The sequence below is a fragment of the Aulonocara sp. 'chitande type north' Nkhata Bay genome, linkage group LG14 (assembly GCF_057382095.1).
Source record: "Aulonocara sp. 'chitande type north' Nkhata Bay isolate Kocher_YH1m ecotype deep benthic linkage group LG14, A_spYH_male_GT1.1, whole genome shotgun sequence".
NCBI classification, from domain to species: Eukaryota; Metazoa; Chordata; class Actinopteri; order Cichliformes; family Cichlidae; genus Aulonocara; species Aulonocara sp. 'chitande type north' Nkhata Bay.
The window spans coordinates 27652607-27673807 of NC_141357.1; the positions used below are offsets into that span (position 1 = coordinate 27652607).

The following is a 21201-nucleotide window of genomic DNA, read 5'->3' on the forward strand; positions in this document are numbered from 1 at the left end:
ACAGTTCTGCAGCTAATTTGAGTTAAAAGAAAAAAGAAAAGGAAAAAAAAGTTAATTCTGATCGAAAGACTATAAAATATTCACATATTGAGTCACTGCTTGTTGTGTTTCATAGTGAGGGAAAACAAATGAGTCACAGTAGACCAAACACTGCATTAAATGCTATGTTGATAGTTGTTAATACAGTAAATGGCTGAAAAAGATAAGAGATAATGCGCCGTCAATTAGCTAAAATATTAGCTGAAATATTTAGCATGATGAATAAATGGTTTATCCATTGACCAAAATGAAAATGAAAAAACAAGTAGTATAACAATATCCACTAAAACTGTTTAAAATCAGAACATGTCTCCTTCTAAAGGGCTTAAAATTACTCCTGCTCTACATAATTGCACATACGGACTCTTGCATAAATTCCACATTTTCCTTCTATGCTGTTTGCATAACCTTTAAGGAAATTAGTACAAAGGGCATTGACTCATGGGAATTCGCTACTGTTTGACAGCATTATTTAATAGTGATGATTTTATCTTAACATGATGAAAAATTGTGATGTTCTAACAAATTTCCTGCAGAATGTAAAGGGTTGATACAGCCCACAGTATATATATCTATATATCTATATATAGATATATATATGGCCTGAGTCACCTGAAGAAATGGTACAGCAGTATAAAACAGATATTGAGCTCTTTATAAGGAATTAAACAAATGCAATTGAAAGGTTTCCGTTCTGATTAGATTTGTCCTCCTGCTAATAATCTGACAAAAAAAAGTCAAAGTATTTGTGCTAAACAGGAGTGATTTACAGGGAGACAAGTGTGCAGCCTGTTGCATTTGCCTTTGTTCACCCACTATTTAATCCCACATCATTTAATTATACCTCATCCATGCCAAGTGCTACATGCCATCAATCTCAATCAATCAATTACCCAACTAAACAAGCCATGCTTAGACATTCGTTCACTCTCAATTTCCCCATTGTGCTAATTACACTTAAACATGTCATTCCAAATTAAAATTGAACATTTAAATGGGATTAGTAGCATCTAACTGAAACATCACCAAGACAACCAGCAAGCCGCCCTACCTGCCTTTAATTTAGACGGCTTAACCTCGAGAATAAATATGGAGAAAATCCCATAATCTGCTATATTTCACACAGAAAAAAATCAATACACGGCTAATGTTCTTTGAGAGAAGCATTATATTGCAGTGATTGTATGAGTAAGGGAGAAAAGTGGCTGTTTTGTAAGGTTAAACTATTCCCATTAAAATTTGAATAATGTTATTGACCTTTACCTGGGATGGATCACTTAAAGTAATGGGAAATGGTGGCACTGACAGAATTATGATGACAGAAATAGCTTATGGTTATGAATAAGGTCTTGTTCCTCAAAATGCCTATCAATTTGTCAAAATCACTAACATCCACATGCTCAGCTGGAACCCTTAACAGGGGCCCCCAAGCCTGTCGATGTCAGTCATCGTGTCATTTAAAACACTTCTCGCCTCTATCTGTGCCACGCCACGTGTGTCAGTCACTGATGGGAGATCAGATTGCTGCCACTGCTGCTGCTCACCCACGACGAATCTACATCTGTACAGTATTTTTGCCTCGACGCGAGACCTTTCTTCCTTTGTGAGTTTGACGAGTATCAGCAGCGCAGGATGAGGCAGGCAGGTTCAATCCAGCTAATGTATTCAGCATGGTAAACAGGCAGAGTGAATTTGACAACAGATACGAGTTAATAAATTCAGCGCCGTCTCCGAGCAGGACAAGACTACAAAGTGAAACCATGTTTTTTGATCAAGTCACAGCGGCACACCACTTTAAACATTGATATCTTTTTATTAAGACAAGTACTCTTCTGATTTTTTTTTTCCTTTTGTAAAAATGTTGGCGTGAACCAATACAAAATATGCATGGCCATATGAGAAACATCCTCTTCACTACACAAAAGAAAATATGCCACCTGGGAATAGAGAGAAATTTAAGATTCAACAACATAAACAACCATTGTGGGGTTATAAAACAAGCGACCCACCCACCCTGCTCCCGACCCTTCCCCACGCCGCCGCCCCAGGCTTTAAACATAAAGTTCATCCAAATATCCAAGACGTTACAGATCGTTGATAAAACTTCATGTCACAGTAAATACACCATCTTCATCTATGAATGCAAACAGATGCTTGATTGACTGTCTGTGGTCACATCCTATAATTACTAAATAACCGATACTGCATGAGCAAAATGTTACAGTGGAGGAGGAAGAAGAAGAAGAGGTTTCATGAACATCATCGTGATTTTGTTGACACTGACTGTACATCATTTTTGTCTGCTTAACAAATCTAGTTTTTCTTTCTTTGTGAACTAGGTCTATGCAAAATAATTAACGTTTACTGTAACAGTGCACCATATTAAGAACACATAAACTTGTACAACTGAGAAAAAACATGTACATCCTGTGGTTTCTTTACTTTTTCGAATAGCTGTGGTACTACAGTATATACTTGGGGCCATAAATTTGCATTCTACCTGAGATGCAAAAAAACACAACTATTAACACTCATGAACCTGAGAGAGTGAAAACAAACATACTCAATATCAAGTATTTCAAAATAACAAAATCAAAAACGGAATTAGAACGATGCTTCCGGCGATCTTTTAACGTTGCCCCATTAAAAGCAGCAATCACCATTTAAGATAAATATCAAATCCCAGAAAACAAAAAGGTCATGCACATAACTGTTCCCATGACACTGTAACTACAATCCAGAAAAGTTACTTTTATTGTAGCTTATTATAGCTTTAAGTACAGTATTCCTCTCTGATAATACAGTACTACAGAGCCTTGTCCTTGAAAATATCCAAATAAATAATAAATGAAGTGAAGCTGAGATAATAACACTTTTTTTGTGGTCATTAATTAAGACAAGTACTATATCCTGGAATACAACATTCTAGTCAGTGGAAGCTGCCAATACTTTTTTTCTTTTCCAGCTTTAAACTCATTCCAGCTTTTTTATGCTGCAGGTTGTAATTGTGATGCCGCTCTATGGTGCGCGGACAGACGACTGGGATGAGTATTGGCCCTGCAAGTTAAAAAGGACGGATATATACAAGGTATACTGTAAGAGTGTACATGAGGATACTGTATGATACTAACCATATGCCTCAAAATCAAAGGAGAAGGCACTAAATTAAGTCCTTCAGTCTTTTCCTTTATAATGATAAGTATCAAGAGGTGGGTTTAAGGCAGTGGTTATCCTTTTTCATAATACATTTACAGATTTTTTTTTTCCTCCATTATTTTAGGCAATACACTGAAATCACTCGCTAATTACCAAACGGATTTTCCTCTTCTAGTCAGAGATGAAGCGCGCGCCGTGTGCACACTGCCGATTTGTGTTGTCGAACAAAAAGAGAGAAATTTCTAACAGCAGACACTTCGTCTGTGAAGGTTTGTGGCTGCAGGATGACAGTAAGAAAATTATCTTTCCCCCAAGTCTAAAGCTATCTGCAAATCTTTGATAACTTGTATGGCCAAGAGCCCTCGCAAGTTATCAAAGGTGAAATGTCTAAAAACACAGCAAGAAAATATAACTCATTCATATTTGCAGCAATACTTGTGTATGGGTAAGGGCAAAAAAAAATAAAAATAAGCTGTGAATTTTTTGTTCACGTGCTGTATTGACAGAGACGTGCCAGGATATTTTACATGGGCAGGAAACACTGAAGGCCTAACATTCTTTCTTCCCTTAGATACGGCAAATAAAAGGGTAAAACCTTGGAAAATTAATAACTCAAGGCCTTTTAACATCTCCCAGTTAACTGGCCAATATAGTGTGCCATCAAATAAAGTCAGTTATTTAGCGAGAAGCTCACTGCAAAGCTCTATGCTTTACACAAGCTATACTTGCTGTATACTGTATGAGCGCACTATAATTATTAGATTTGGTCCAAGGTAGACTACGTGGGTGGTATGAAAAGGTGACAAATGTCATATTTAAAACAAAAGCGAACAGACACATGGCAGGGTATACCAACAGCTAATGAATACCATTAAATAAAATGTTACGATCAGTGTAGCAGGACCTATTTTGTGTAAGGCGTGTATGTGTGAATGTAAAGTTTGACCCATAATAACACCTGCAAACAGAGTCTTTTGGGTCAATAACTACTGAAGAGGGGTAGAATCAGCTACACTTACAAGCTGCAGTGAAGCTCAAGGTAGCCAAGTCTCAAGCTAGCTGGCTGTTGGCTGTAGTTTTCTATTTATCATAGAGACATCAAACTTATCTGAAGCTTAGCAAAAGGCATTGTGTAGAGTTATTCTCTCTCTATTATAGATTCATTATTTATGTATCCCAATCAGAAATGACAGAAAGGGCTATATAGAACTTAGAACTGTATATCATGGCACATTACAGCTGCCGAGATATCGTAGGTGGAGTTGGGCAAAAGCCTCTTAGCGACTAATCATCAGAAACCACAAAAGATTGGTTGTACTGTGTGGTTTGGTGCGAAATGGTACGTACCGCCACTTTTACATCACCTTCATGTACAAATACATTCTATGATGAGCAAAATTACTCATGACTGTTATATAAGTAATCAACACAGTGAACCTGACCTCAAAGGGGCTGAGGGAAATCTGCGCTGTAATACTTGAAACCCAATCAGACCTGCCTGTACGAGGGAATGTGGGGAGGAGGGGGGGCCTCTGATGAACTTGCAGGCACTGTTGGACTTTGACCCAGCGGGGAGAAATGTGTTGACACCGTATTCCAGTTAATGAACTCTGTAGATTGCTCCAAAAAAAGAAAAAAAGAAAAAAGCACTGAGGAGCAGGCTCATCACGCTGTATCTGGGTACATGAGCTCAAAGCTAGCTGCGGCACACATAGACGAAGCCAAATGCAACAAAAGATCAAGTGGAGTACATGATAAAAGACAAAAAAACGAATCCAATTCAACCGGCGTGTGAGGGGAAAACAACGAAACAAACAAAAGAAAGAGAACAAGGCACAAAATTGTCTGTAAAATAACTGAACTGTACAGAATAGGCCCCAGCTGTCCAGGAAAGGTCGAATAGGACACTCAGCAACACCTCTTCTTCTTACCACTTGGCCACCACGTCAGTCCAACTTTTCCCGCCTTTTTCTTTCTTTGCCTTCTCTTTAAATATTGCCCTCCCTGCCTTTAAGTCATCTTCAACCAATCAGAGTTAGACACAATGCTCCTACAGCACCACCACAACCACTATCACAACCACCAGCATCCCCACCCGTCTCTCCTGGCCTGTCCAGTTTAAATATAATACTCCTTCTTCTCGTCTGTGTTGTTGTGTCCCCCCTCCGCGTTGATGATGGCCGTATCCGCATCGGCTGCGTCGTCCGCCCCTTTGGCTTCATGCGTGAAGTAAGTTCCTGCAAAAGAGCGCACGCAAATTAGCTGCATGCCGCCTCGTCACTCTCTTGTTCACTTCAGTCCCATTGTACTCCATCGGCAACAAAGAAAAAGCAACAAAAAAACCCACTTGAACGCTTAAGATGTGTTCATGATCAAGTATGATTGCCCTGCCGGTGCTTTACCTTTGTGTCTGGCAAAGTATCGACCAAGAACAATGAGCGCGCAGAGGATGGCAAACATCACCACAGCAACCACTCCACCGATGACAGCGTGGTCAATTTTCTGCGGTGCCCCCTCCCCGGCTCTGGAGTCTAAAAAGAGGACAATAACCGTAAATAATTTCATGATCAGCAAACCCTCTCAGGCAGCAACAAAACTAATACCTTCACAGAGACGTGGACAGCACTGGAAGCTGTGGCTATTATATCATTAGGCTGCCAAAATAAACGAAATTGGTTTGTTTTGTCTCAGAGCATTTTAGCATGACCTAACCACAGAGTGGAAACTCTTGAAAAAGCTGCTGAGGAAAAAAAAGTAAGCTTATGTTATTTGCCAATGAAAAATAGATGATAAAGCAGCACAAGCTGGTCCAGAGAGGAAGGTAAACTGTTCACAATATGTTGCTTAAATCCTTAAAATAAGCTATAAATCATTTCAGTTTAGTTTGATTCAGCCTGCTAATAACCAAACTGATGCTTTTTACTCAGAGCAATGTTTCATTTTTCCTCACCAATATCCTTCCAGGCTGTATCTGCGGCATTATAATGCGGTTGTTTTATAAAACCCCTTAAAATTAAGCACCTGTTAATTCAAATTCAAACCCATTCACGTATTACATTTAACACTGACGTTTAACATTTTGGGGGAATAGGCAGATGGGCTTTCTCGCCAACAGTTAGATGAGAAAATCAATATCACTGTTGTGACTGCATAGTAAATAACAAGCTACAGGCTGCAGCCTGTTAGTGTAACTTAGCATAAAGCCTGTAAATGAGGGGCTGGGGATGGGCTACTGTGGCCTACGGTAATAAAATTCCACTAATTAACCAAATTCAAGTACTGTGAATTTACAGGGACTATGTGCCAGGCTACTTCTCTGAGTTCTGAGGCAACTTGTTCTTTGTGCTAACTAAAGTTAACTCGCTCCTGAATGTAACATGTACAGACATGAGGGCAGCATAGATAAAGAATGAGTGAATAAGAATCTCGCAAAAGTCTCAGCTCACCCTTTATTTCTTTATATTTTGCTAGGATAGCATGAAATAGGTGCAGCAGTTACTGAAACATGCAAACAAAAATCCAAATACCGAACATAAGACAGAAATATAGTTTCTGTACTGTTACTACAAGCTTGAAAGTCAATATTTGGTATCAACAGCTTTATTCTTAACTTTGTTTTAATTTCTCTAAGTAGTCTCAGGAATAGATCTCCAGGTTCTTGAATGACATTCAAAGCTCTTCTTTGGATGTTAGCTGACTTTTTGTTCTAATCCCACACTGCTTCAATGATGTTGAGGTCCAGACTCCGGGGAGGCTAATCTGTGATTGATAGTGTGCAACTGTGTGTTTCTATTCCAGTATGCTTTTACTACATTGGCAGTGTGAAAAATGAAGCTGTTGTCAATCAGATACTTTCCAGGTGGATTAAAATCTGACTATATTTTTCTGCATTCATAATTCCATCAGTTTTAGGAATATCTCAATACCTCTGGCTGAAATGCTCCAAACCATGACAGGGTTGGCTGCAGACTCACTGTTGCACCTCTCACTTGACTTCCTCCATAAATATTGACCATGATTTCAACCAAAAATGTCAACTGTTGGATTCATCACTCCATAAGACCTGTAGGAGCCAATTTTGGATTGATACCTTATGTATGCCGCTAGAGGTCACTTTTTGAGTGACCGTAATTAGTGGCAGATGTGTTTTTGATCAGAAGCAGGCAAATAGTTTGTAACCCCTGCGCTGCTATGTTAATCGTGGAATTAAAGAATCTAAAGGACAAGATGAGTACGGCTGAAGTTATTGGACTGTATCAAGTTTAATAAGTTAATTCATATCAGAGACATCGCATCACCCTCGCCAACGAACACCTCAGTGGCTTCAAGAGTAAGCTTAGCCTGTATAAGACATTAGCCTTTCTCCCTGTGTCCAAAAGGGCCAGATGCACGTATCAGGTCCTGTGTGAGGTTTTTGCTGGATTTTTTTCTGTTTCTTAAGGACACGACTTACTATTTATCTGCTGTAGGGAGTTTAGGCCCGCCACTCCTTCTGTTGCCCTCTGTTTGTCCAGGTTTTTAAGGACACAGCGCACACCACGCTGAGATATGCCAAGTCTCATTAGGAATCACTGGTGCACAAACACTGTCATATACTGTTGATCCTGTCATACTGTGCTATCTTTGCATTTTTCATAGATTTAACTAAGAAATGGGAACAAATTATGCATTTTTGTGACAGGCTGCTAGAAACTAAGTTGTCTGTTGTATGTAGACACAACAGTGATTCATCTCTTAAGTTTGGTGAGTTAGACCATCAGAAAGTCTGGAGAACGATCGCTCAAGACTTTAATAAAATTACTAGAAAATCTGGCTCATTGAAAATAAAATATAAAGAAACTAGGGCTGGCTCGGGACTTTAAAACAGTCGTTTAATTAATAAAAATATCTAATCTATTTTCTGAGCAGGTTTAGAAAAGTCACACTTCTGTCTAAGCATACATTTGTGGTGTTACACTGTTGAACCAAGCTCGTTACGTGGATATTTCTAGCGCTTCGATAGCTGATGTAGCTGCCCCTTGAGTGAGCGATGTTGAAAAATGTTTTAAGACAGTTATTTCACCATGAAACAGTAGACACTGTCTGCAATTTCAGCGAGGGTTCACACACTGTAAAATACAGTCTGATTTAAGAGGCCATTTCTGGAAGTTATAGAGCTCAATCATCAGAAATAGACACAAGTCTGGAGATAAATTGGCGCCCGGTGTCCCCATGCAGAGAAATACGTGGCTGCCTCAGGTGTCAGAGAGTATCACTGTCTAGCACTTAGCCAGATTTATCCGTGCACCACAGAAGAACAAAATTTGAAGCCTTTAAATTTCTAGTCTCAGAATAGTTCAGAGGCATTTATCAATAGTCTATATCTGTGCACATTTGGACTGATGGAGGAGTGGCGGGTGAGGGAATGGCTCCACTGTTCTTTGCTGCATGAGGGAGCAGCTCAATTTTCCATCAATCTCACTAGTCATGCTCTGAACTTGAATGATTTTGATAAAAGACGAGCGGAGAGTTCAGAATTTCTTAAAGCTGCGAGGGCGTAATAAGTCGAGTCGAAGGGTCTAAGACGAGCGACGCGGGCAGATCTCGGCCTAAAAAACAACACCTTATTTAAGCTGCGTTCACTTAGCACCGGGACATCTTAGCAGCGGAGCTACAATGAAACTAATTAATGAGAAAAGTTGTGTTTCAGTTGAGCGCTCCCTTAAAATGGACTCGTCTTCATAGAGCAAGCCGTTGCTGTGCGTTGGGGTGTGCGAAGCAGGGATGTGCAAGGCGCAGTTTGTTTACTGTATCGAGGATGTCAGATAGCGCGGCTCATTCCCCGAGGAGAGGGAACAGCCCATGCTCCATGCTAATGAACATGCACCCACTAAATGGCCTGCGAACCGTCCTGTCTCCTCTCCCCTCCCTCGCTCACTCCCCACCCCACACCTTGCTGCCCTCACCTTGCTCCCCGCTGTCTTCCGTTTGACACATCCACCAGGAAACATGCAGGGTCTCAGCCGCCTCTGCACACCGAGGGAAACTTTTATTTAACAGGTAGAAAAATTCGCCCAGAGTAAGCACCGAGACCTATCACAAAAATGTCAGAGAGAAACCAAAAATCCTATAATACCTACAGTATCAGCTGTTATGGTTGGTTGCATTTCATGTTGCCTGCATTAAGTACACTACTCAACACTAGTTTTTATTTTTATCTCTCTGTGCTTACTGCAGAGGATGTTCTGCAAAAGCATGGTCTTAAATTTAGTATACATACAATAGATAATGAAGCCTGCAGCTTTTTGCAAGGAGATAATCAAACAGTAGCAAAATAATGCTGTGCAACACAAATGTCTGAAGTGCATTTTACGGTAATTCCTAACAGAAAGGTCAGTACCTGTGAGAAGCACTACTCTGTCTTCAGAATTCTTCTCTATTATCAGGCAGGGTAGGTTTGCTGGTAAGATGCTACTTTTTGCTTTTTTTGCAGTGTTTTCGGAAGTTTTTTAAGGAATCAAATCAGAGGCTAAAAGTCAGAATAAACCACACAGTTTTCACTCCGAGGAAGCCAAATTTTTCCATTTTGTCAAAGAGATACTAGGTATCTTTTGGTGTCGATTCATGAGCGCTTGACCCCTTGCCATGAAGCATATTTTGAAGTGTTATTTCTTTTAGTGCTGGGCTAACATTGGATGATATTTACTTCAAACCACAGGTTAGCTGTGGTGCCTGAACATCATCAAAAAAAGGGTTAAAACTGAAGCTAATCGCTGACTGAAAACAAAGCACAGACCTCCCTAAATGCAGTGAGTGACTTTGAAAAATCTCCTGGCTGAGACAATTGTGACTAAAGCCACCAACACACCTCCAGCCTTCCTATAAGAACCAGTGCCAAAGGACACCTTGTGCTTATCTCTGTGATGCCAGCAGCTTCTGACAATAAACAGCCTTTGCTACTTTGCTACATACATTTGGTGGCCATGTCTAAGTCAGATGAAAGGAACCAAAAGGCTTCTTTTGGGTTCACAAAAGGTGAATTCAAGATTTTTTGAGACTTTAACAGCAATTTAACAAATGCCACCTGTGGATAGATAAGTGCCAGACAGTGAATTGCTGGATTAACCCATTTAAAAATGACACACTTATACAAAAGTTTAATTTTTTGGCTCATCATCACTTGATGAGGAGCTTCCTGACTAAAGATCCCTGTAAAAAGATTAAAAAACCACATTCTCACACAATAGTCTAATGCAAGTGTAATAACATTACTACCTTTTACAAAAGGGCCTTTTGTGAATTAAATTCATGGCTTAACACCTGCAGAGCAGATCTCCAAATGAAATAAACTGAAAAAAATGATTCCAGCAAGCTGCTGAATGCTTCAGAATAATTCAACCTTGATTAAAAGAAACCAAAAAGTTCATACACATTTTATTAACTAATGCAAACACACATGTACCAAATATCAGGAGCCAATCAAGTTTAGTGTTTACTTAAAGATGTTTTGACATGCAGGCAGGTGGAAAGCGCTACCTTGTGATTACTAGGAAACCTTCTTTTCCTACTTGCAGCCAGCACTTAACCTGCCAACAATGAATCCTGTATGCATGTCACAAATTACGGACACACCTCATTTGTGATCCTGTAAGGTTGTATGTCGCTCACATGAAAGACTGAGTAAGCAGAACATTGTAGAATAGCAACGTTAAATAAACAGTACAAAGGTTTCCTCTCCAGAAATGCTGATCTGTGTCTGACCCTGATCTCTGACAGGAGCAGGAGCAGATTTACCTCATAAAGTGTTACTGTAATATTACTATCATTCGTCCACATTGCCGTGATGATGCCTTTGTCACTCACTGCTCCAGCACATCCAGGATCAAGATTGTGATTCCTTCCGGCATACATGTTCAGTATATATATAATACTCGACTGTGCTAGGAGCAGGAAAAAAACCTCCAAATGACAGGCAGTATTATTAAAGCAGCCTTTGTGGCCTCACTTGAATTAAGTAGAATTTGATTATGTCTGTAATGTGGCTGGTGTCCATACAGCCAGCACAGCTCTGCTCACGGCTCGGTCGGGGAGTGCTGACATGCCCACACAGGCGTCCTGACAGGATGTGCACAGCCGTGGGGATTTATGGGGGAATAAAGAGGATTTGCAACTGATGCCTGTGTCTGCACGGTGGTGAAATCTGCTCCGCTGAACTCCCAGTACCACATGCTTTACAGTCGCACCTTTCCAGCTCTGTACTGGAATGACTAATTGCCTCTCTGGTCAGTAACAGAGCATCCTATCTGACTGCTACTGTCACTGTTAGAGATCACAGCTGCAGGCCTGTCACCGGGCTGATTACATGGACACATGATTTCAGCCTTCCCATCTTTTTCTTTTAATAGTTTTCCACTCACATAATGAGGAATTTCAGCACACATGCTTCAACCCAACACACACACGCATTATAATTTATAGATGTAATTACATGGATATAATTGAAACAATGACTCTCGTGCATTGATACAGACAAAAAAACCCCTTCACTTGCACTGAATAGAGCCTCAGAGTAACTATTTCCAGGACAAGGGCAGGACAATGAAGCATTGCTGCAGAGTAAACTTAAGGACTGTCAATAGCCATTTTTACTGCATTGAACTGCTAACATCCGCAGCTCTTGTATTTGTTGCCATTCGAAAAGGAAATGAACGTAATGAAATGAGCATACGTGGGCAATCTCCACCAAATCATTTTTTTGTATTGCTGTTGTAGCAGACCGTCAATAGAGCACAACATTGTCCTCAGCTGAATTCCAATGTCAATGCTCGCCCGCTAAATAGATTCCCCGTGTCTTTTGTAATAACCCAAACAATGATTCGAAGATGTACCAATACAACAGTGACATTTAACAGAGGTGCTCAGATGCAAGTGAAGGCCTGACTGCAACTAATAAAAACTGAAGCTGAATGGAAGCTATGCCATTGAACTTAACCTCCCTGTTTATTGTATCTTTTGAGACTGGCAAATTTTTTGCACACAATAGGAAGAAGTACCCATGGACACTTCATCCTTTCTGTTTTGTGTGCTTTCACCCCAGTTAAGATCAAGGCAATGGAAAAGGTTGACAAAATAATCAAATCCTTTCTCTTTTGCTAGAGTTTGCTAGAGTTGACCAAGGCGAGGTGCCACAAAAGACACAGTGTGAGAAACATAACATTCAGCCTTGAAACCCTAATGTGCCAAGAACACTCTATCTATCTATCTATCTATCTATCTATCTATCTATCTATCTATCTATCTATCTATCTATCTATCTATCTATCTATCTATCTATCTATCTATCTATCTATCTATCATGGCATGAGGTAGCCTTTTAACTTCAGGGTGGGTTGGCATACTAACCATTTCCCTGGAGACCAATTAAAATGGACCATTAAAATATATATTTTTTCTGTTTCTAATAACTCTTTTAAATAAATAAAAAAAGGCAGGAAGGGAAAAAAAACAATTGCGTATGGGAGTCAGAGTAAACAAACGTGAGAAAAACCTAATTAGCATTTCTAAATGATTCTTTAATTTTTCCAATGAAATACTTCAAAGAAAAAAAATGATACATGCGAGAGTTAAAACAACGCTGGTAAATGTTTAATGACTAATTATGCTGAATACTAAATGCACTCCTAACAGTCTTTGTTGAAGTCAATAGCGTACAGGAGTTAAGACTTGACTCCCAAGACTAAACAGAAGTGGAAAACCTGTCAATGACTAAACTGCTGGAAAACATGCTTGAAAACCTGCCAGAGATGGATTCCTATAATACTGTCTGGCATTACATTGCGTGACTTATTCACTAAAAAACAGACAAACCCATGTTCAGGTCGGGCCCTGAAGTCATGTTTGTATTCAGTGCAGCTGCATGTTAAAGTCATAAAGATCTATAAATCCCTGACAGCTTCGCCAAGCACGTAATAAACCTACATTATTGTTAGTAGTATTATTAAGTCCAAAGGGTGCTGTATAGAAGCCAGTGTGGTGTTTACTTGCAAAGCTTATTGGCAGCTAATTTACAGCTTTGCACCTTCTATAAACCAGAAGGATGAAGACTTAAGAAATCCACCTTTAACTCATAACAACCCAAAGCCATGTTTAGTTAGCGAAAGAAATATTGTGTTTAATTGTGTTGTAATCCTACATAAATTATTTATTATTTAGTGAATAATTCTAGTCACGTTTGCAACCTAAATATTTTTTTCCTCTCCAAACAGTGTCTGCAGGTCATTTCAGGTTAAACAACACCCAGCAACAAGCTATTATAGCATGAATGTAGCTGGAGAAGCTGGTGCTGTTTAAGCTCACATGACTGCATTAACATTTTTATCAACTCAAATCTTAAGAACAATTTTCAGCGAGGATATCGAGCTGAAACTGTAAAATTATGGGTAACAAAAAAGAAAAAATTAACCCCAACCTCCTTCCCGCCTTTCCTTTGGTCCTACAGATTAATCAGCAGAGGTTCTGCTGCAGCATGATAAACAACAATTTACTCTGGACTGCAGATACGCTGAAACATAGGGTGTGTTCAATCAAGTCTACAAGATAATTCCCTGTTCCATGTCTTTCCTCTGGCTCCTCTCAGCAAGCTGGGGGAAAGGGAGGGGGTGGGTTACTGGAGGCTTAGCCAGGATATGATGTCCCTGCCTTGGATCATCTCTGAGCATCTGACGAGCTGGAGCATTATCGCCACAGACTCCCTTTATTCCTCCAGAGCTGGAGATTCTGGATAAATTCTGACCCTCTGCCCACAAAAAATACACCCACTGACAGCATGCTAGATGCATACTATTTTTTTTGTTTCTGTGATGCTGTGAATGTCGGTTGTCCATCCTGAAGACAACATTCTCCTTCTTTCAAACTGAAATGAATTTCTCCCGAACAGCCACATACTATGTGCATTTAGCGCGATATGTCTGGCGCAAGTTCAAGCAGTGACTTATCTCTCCCCGGTGGTCGACACAGACACACAAACACACACTCTCTGCATCTTTTCAGACACTGGAAGACCTGACACAATGAACTCCTGTGAAACTTTCTGAACATGAAACAGCACAGAAGGCAAACAACTGTGACTTTCTGTGCTTTAGGTCTGGGGGTGATGCTTCTGAGGCTTCACCAAGGGGAAAAAACATCACCAAAAAAATATTTTAAAAATAAATAAAAAAGTCTACCAAGCAAAATAACATTTTTTCAATTTTTTTGATCCACAAAAAGGAGCAGGAGTTGGTTGACTGCTTTCAGAAATCCTCCTCCATACCTGGTCTCATTCCCAACTCATATACTGATGCTTAGTCCCTTTGGCATCACATTTTAATGCACCAGGTACCACCTTAGAGTAATTTTTCAAGGTTCTGGGCAGTTTGTGAGGCCATAGCCAAAGACGGTAATGGCAGAGAAGCCTGCCTTCTCATGTGGACTTATGCTGGTTGTTACACTTCATCATCCCACAAAATGGTAATCTGAACCCCTGCTAGTCATAAAATGTGTATGTGGTGCGTTGAAAGTAAAAAAAGTGTACGCCTCACAGACTTTCTTAAACAGAACATATTTATGTATTTATTTATTTTATTGAATACATCTGTCCAAGTGACTCTTCTCAGTCTCTACATATATATTAAAAACTCCATGCAAAGGCCGACTGTAACCTCACAGAGAGAATAAAATAATAATGGACATAGTTACCGTGACAGCACCCATGGGAAATCCTTTTTTGAAGCAGGACATGACCATGACCGTAACTTTGTGCTGAACATTGGGGGGGGTCAAGATCTCTGTCTACATAAATAAATAAATCTGGGTAAATTCCCTGATGATTAGCAACTATTTTGCTGGTAATACCTGAAATGAGTAAAGAAAATCAACAGCCTATTTATGCAAGATACTTGATAATTCTTATATTTGTTGGGTCTGATTATTGGGGAGGTCATAACCTCCCTAACCCCCTCTGGAAATTACGCCCCTGGACATGACCACAAAAGAGTAGCTCAGGCTGTTAATCTCCAACTCCACCAATGAGCACACTCTGGATAACTCTTCTTTCTGAAAAGTACGATGCGAATTTACAAAATGGGCCTAATTCTTGTTTCTTTTTTTTTTTTTTTTTACATGAGGGACCGAGCCCATAAACTCAGCAGCAAACTGTTCACTGAGGTCAAATTAGAAAGTTGTTCACTATGGGCAGAAATCTGTGCCATCAGAAACTGAATTTGAATAAGTTAAATTTGAATTTGAATTGCTCAGATTGAATCTGAATTGTAACTTGAATAAATGCTTTTGAAAACTGAATTTGAATTAGTCTAATTTGAAATTGAATTTATGGTTTGAAAATGATCATCACTAAATTGAAATTGAATTTTATATTTTGAAAATGAATTGATTTGCTTTGAAACTGCATTTTATCCTTTAAAAATTCAGCTCTCGAATAATTTCAGTTTCACTTCTCACCAGTCAATTTCAGTTCCAAAATTCAGTTTTTTGGAACTTACATCCGGTTCCGGTTCAAGCGCAGATTAATAGAACTATTCATTTTCAAAATATAAAATTCAATTTCAATTTAGTGATGATCATTTTCAAACCATAAATTCAATTTCAAATTAGACTAATTCAAATTCAGTTTTCAAAAGCATTTATTCAAGTTACAATTCAGATTCAATCTGAGCAATTCAAATTCAAATTTAACTTATTCAAATTCAGTTTCTGATGGCACAGATTTCTGCCCATAGTTCGCTCACAGCCATCGATAGTACCGAAGGCAACCCCGAAGACAAAGTTTTACAACCCAAAATATCGCCCTCTGGTGGCCACTAAAACAAATGCAGGTTTAAGGCACTTCCAAAGCTTGACTGATGTTAAATTTTTAAGACTGATGCCAATAACAGCAGTCGGTTGTTTAAAAATCCAATAGACACATGAAACATAAACATATTTCTCTAAAGGTTGTGATGTTTAGTTATTCATTAGCCTTTACTAAAATAATATGACATCAGACAAATATGGCAGTTTAGAAATAATCTTCTTTCAATGTCACAACAAGTTGTCAATGAGCAATTGCTTCGATCTCAAACACATATTGCTAACAGGAAAGTTGCAGAGTGCCTTCTGGCAGAGAAACTATGCAACTATGCAAAGTTATTTATAGTTTACAATTATGTGAAGTTTTTAATCAGTTTGTAAGCTACATAATTATGTTTGGTTTTGTAAGGAACACTACAAGGATATGTGAGCAACTAAAGTAGCTAAAATAAATGCTACCAAACTAAAACAAAATAAATGCTACCAAAGATTTACTGTACTGTACCTTTAAAATCACTAAGGATCACATACAGTAGCTAAAGAAGTTCAGTTGCCTCTGATTACAAAAAAAAACCCCTACAGTGGTGGCCATGCCAAGTCAAACCAGTCTAAATGAATGAATAAAAAATAGTTCTGTATACTTTATTGGAGAGAGGAAAATGCTTTACTTTGCTGTTATGCTGATTAAGGTAGCGCAAACCAATCTACCGCAAGCCAGCTTAGCATTGCCCCTGTGACAGGGTATTTAGAAGAGTAGTGAACTGCAAGAAAGCTCAATTACATCCTCCCAGCATGTACTGAATAAATCACGTTAAATCCTCTTTTCAAGCCTGTCTTTCGGAAATTACTGGAATGTTACAGCAGAAAACACAGAGGCGACTGCAGCAGAGTAACTCCGAGGAGAAGAGCTTAGAGAAAACTGCAGAGTAATGCACAGCTTTGCAAAGCAACTTCCTGTTGTGACTCTGCCACGCCCAGAGAGAGTCAGAAAGCTGAAATGAGGCTGTAACCATGCAGTGCGATCACTGACATGCAGTACTGCAGATAGTGAGGACACATAAGGAAATATTTCTTAACTTGCTCTGGGGAAGAGCTGTGTCATAGCGGTTTATGGAGGAGATCTCGCACATATAGCCCTGTTTTTAGTAAATGAATGCATAATGCACACAAATACTGCTTAAAGGCCGGTGATCCAATGACTGTATAAATGAATGCTGTCTGGAAGCATCCCCCTCTTTAGACTCCCGTAGCTCTTTGTTGCACTCTTTCCAACTTATTGGTTGCTTTTTGCTTTTTTATGACTTTATGAATTGCAGAGTGGTCAGAACAAAAGAGGAAAATTGACATAACTCTAAAGTAGCTATTGATAAACTGATCTATTCTTTAAGGATAGTTTTTGTATTGAAATGTCACATTCTGGCATATCTAAATGTCAGCTCCCAAGGTTGCCTCACCATCTGTCTAGCCTTAACGGTGCTTTTGAAATAATAGCAAAACTTAAAAAAAAAAAAAAGGTTTATATTGAAATGAATGTTTTTTTTTATTTTTTCAGCCGGGGTAAATCAAAGCGTAGAATCCAGCACACAGATGATGCCAAAAGGGTGCTCTGCTAAAAACACTGCAAATGAACTGCCTTTCATTGAGTTCATATGTGTTTGAGAAAATAGTTATTGATGTTTTTTGGCCTCGCAAAGACGAAATGTGACTGGCATTTGTAGAGGAGATGTAAAGGGCATTATAATATGATGGATGGGCCGGTTGAGATATAGCTGCAGATGCTGATAAGATAGCAGAGCAGCAACGCGGAGTCTCTAAATTTTCTCAGATCAAGATCATGTGACTGGAAAAGCCTGTGACAGGTGTCTCTGGCAGCCCTGCACTGCCTGTTGTCATTGTCACCTATCAGAGGCACTATCTGATTAAAACTGGCCATCCACAGTCTCTTAGCTGTAGGTACAAACCAGCGTTCACTCTCTCGCTCTCTCCAAACATCTTATCGCACTTGCATGCAGGCTCTCTCTCTCTCTCTCTCTCTCACACTCACACGCACACACACACACACAACTATTAGGAGGGACAGCAGTGGGGGCATACAGTACCTTGCGTGTTGACTGGGTTGGTGGTGGGTGTGGGGATAGTAGTGGGAGCATCTAGATGAAAAAGAGTAAAAAATAAAGAACATGTATAAGAAATAAAGAAAGACAAGAGTAAAGAAAGAGACAAAAGTCATTGAAGATGAAAAGCTATACTATAAAAATTATGACATGCACACATTTTAGCTACGGTGTGAGTTACTGTAAGGTCATGCCCGTAGCTTTGAGACTGGTTCAAAGACAGAGCAACACTTTTTAAGTTTATCTTAAAACAGAAGTCAGGTACAAAGTCAGGCACCCGTATGAACATTTAAACATCGTTTGCACTGTTAATTCATCCTCTTCTTACTGGTCCTAATGCAGCAGTACCAATCAATTTAAGTGATTTGGTACTTTTTTTTTTGCAAAACACAAGAAAAAGCAAAAAGAAAAAGAAAGAAATTCAAAACTTTTACAGGGCCTTGCCAATGTCAGTTAAATCAAAATCAATCAAGCACCTTTCAAAGTCACATTTTTTAAGTTATGAAATCTTTTTGTCTAACTAATCATCTGCTGCAGCTCTACAGAGAAACACTGCCCAGGAAACAAAAGGAGGAAATTGGGTTCTAAAAGAATTTGACTTTAGAGGATAGCCTCTTATTCAAGCCGGGGCACAGAAGATAAACTTTGTTTTGCAAAAATCGGGACTGCTTTTGTTCTCAATTTATTTTACTGGAAATGCCTAAGTAGCACGGACCAGTATGAGTCGAAAGATTAGAGCAAACAAACATGTGTTCATGTTCGTATGGACACCTGACTGGTGTTTTAATACAGACATGGAAAAATGTGAACCTGTCCTTCAAGCAAAAGCTGTGATGTAAAAGCTAACATCAGCATGTTAACATGCTCAAGCAACAGTGCTAACATGCTGATGTTTCAGAGGTAACATTTTTACCATGTTTGTCATATTAGTTTGTCCAGACGTGGGGGGGGGGGGGGGGGGGGGGGGGGGGGGGTGAGGTGCAGTGTCTGAACTAAATTTAAATGGCAAACCATCAAGTAATTGTTGAGATAGAAAAGTCTGAGAATCAAGTCATCCAGAGTCGTCCTCTGGTGAATCGACATTGCGTTTTCTTGCTGGGGATGACCATCGTAATACACAATCATACACTTGGCTTTTAAAAATAAGCCTTCAACTGCCACGTGGAAAAACTGCTTGTAAAATGTCCACAGTTGTCGTCACCTACAGCACCCTGGAAACCCAGAAAACTGAGCCTTGTAACAGTTTTATGAAAACATGTATTTTAACCTTTATCTTTTCCTAAACAAGTGCTAAAGTTTTTGTGCCTAAACTTAACTGAGCAGAACCAATGAAACAAGCAAAAGAGTAAGTAAGAGTAAATTTCAAACTTCAAACCAGACAAACTTAAAATGGTCCAAGCCAATCACATGGCAGTACCTCAATGTATTTAGGCATGCGTATATGGCGAAGGTGACCTGCTCAAGTTCAAACTGAACATCAAAAAGGGGAAGAAAGGTGACTTAAGTGACTTTGGTTGCTGGTGCCAGACTGAGTATTTCATAAAATGCTAATCTACTGGGATCTCTAGTGTAAAGAGACAATAGCCCAAAAAAGAGAAAATAACCAGTGAGTGGCAGTTCTGTTGACGTCAATGCCAGAAGTCAAAGAAGACTGGTCACACGGCTTTAAGCTACTAACAGTAATTCAAATAACCCCTTGTTACAACAAAGATATGCAGAAGAACATCCCAGAATACTCAACCCCGAAGCAGATGGGCTACAGCAGCAGAAAATCACACTGGGTGCCACTCGTTTAAGCCAAGAACAGGAAAGACAGCCGAAGATTCAGGCAAACTCATCAAAACTAGACAGCAGAAGATTGGAAAACATTGCCTGGTCTGATGAGTTTTGATATCTGCTGTACCACCTGCAGATGGTAGGGTCAGAATCTGGCATAAACAACACAAAAGCATGAATCCATCCTACCTTCTAGCAACAGTTCAGGCTGCTGCTGGTGGTGGTGTAATATTGTAGCGGGGTATCTTCTTGGCACACTTTGGGCCGCTCATTTAATGCCACAGCCTACCTGAGGCTATGCCGATCTTCTTATGGCTGCTTCAAGCAGCATAATGCAACATGCCACAGAGCTCAAATCATCTCAAAGTGGATTCTTGAACACAACAAATAATTCACGTTACTCATATTGCCCCCACAGTCTTCAGATCTCAGTCTGATGGAGCACCTTTAGGATGCGGCAGGCCAGAAATCTGCAGCGAAAGTGTGACGCCATCGTGTCTACATGGACCAAAATCTCTGAGGAATGTTCCCAACACCTCGTTGAACCTGGTCATGAAGAATTAAAGCAGATCTGACGACAAATGGAGTCCAACTTGGTAATGTGTACCTAATAAAGTGACCGTATTTAAAAACATTGTCCTTTTTCAGACATTTCACAAGTTAAGAATGATCGTTCATTTCACTAAAAACAACCTCATAGTGTTTCTACAGGTAAGCCAAGAAATGAAAGTATTTAGCACACATCATCTGGGGATCATGAATAGGTGAATACCAAAACCCCATTAAGTAGTCGCTGAGCCCAAACAGTCATGTCACTATCATGGCTAAAAATACAATAAAAAAAGGCATTAACATTTCACTATACAGGGGTTGTTGTATTATATTTCATAATGACAAGCTATTATATTTCTTTATTTGTAAAAAAAAAAAAAAAAAAAAAATTCTAATTAAGTATGAATAATAATGCCTGGCAATCATGCAAAGGTATTACTATTTTCCACAGTCTCAATAATTGAGTCAGGCTGCAAATTAAAGCACTTTGGTGGTCTCCCGCTGCAGCACAGCAGAGCCCTGAGTTGCATCCCCTGCCCCACACTGTACTGATTAGGCCTGTCACTAACCCCCAAACAAAATAATCAAAAAGACAGAATGGAGGGCAATTCAGGTATGCAATAGTACTAAGGAGGGCTGAAAGCTTCCTCATCAGGGGAATATATGCCAGGCTCTGGTGCAGAGGGAAGACAGCACGACCCCTTGCTGTGGGAGAGTCACAGCAGGGGAAATTGGCTGG

The 21201-nt window shown here is 39.5% G+C and overlaps 1 protein-coding gene across 3 annotated transcripts in view; it reads right to left on the bottom strand.

Moving 5' to 3' along the window:
• Window positions 1-2061: 2061 nt before the first annotated feature.
• The window catches only part of cadm1b (cell adhesion molecule 1b), a 161565-nt gene continuing 142425 nt past the window's right edge, over window positions 2062-21201 (bottom strand). For 2 of the 3 annotated variants that reach the window (XM_086261870.1, XM_086261871.1), the window contains 3 exons: window positions 18120-18170; window positions 5598-5726; window positions 2062-5432 (listed from right to left, as the gene is read on the bottom strand). In XM_086261870.1, the coding sequence (XP_086117996.1) occupies window positions 5314-5432; window positions 5598-5726; window positions 18120-18170 (299 nt within the window). In that variant the 3' untranslated portion in view covers window positions 2062-5313. The remainder of the gene's footprint in view (window positions 5433-5597; window positions 5727-18119; window positions 18171-21201) is intronic. The other variant, XM_086261872.1, reaches the window with a different exon arrangement.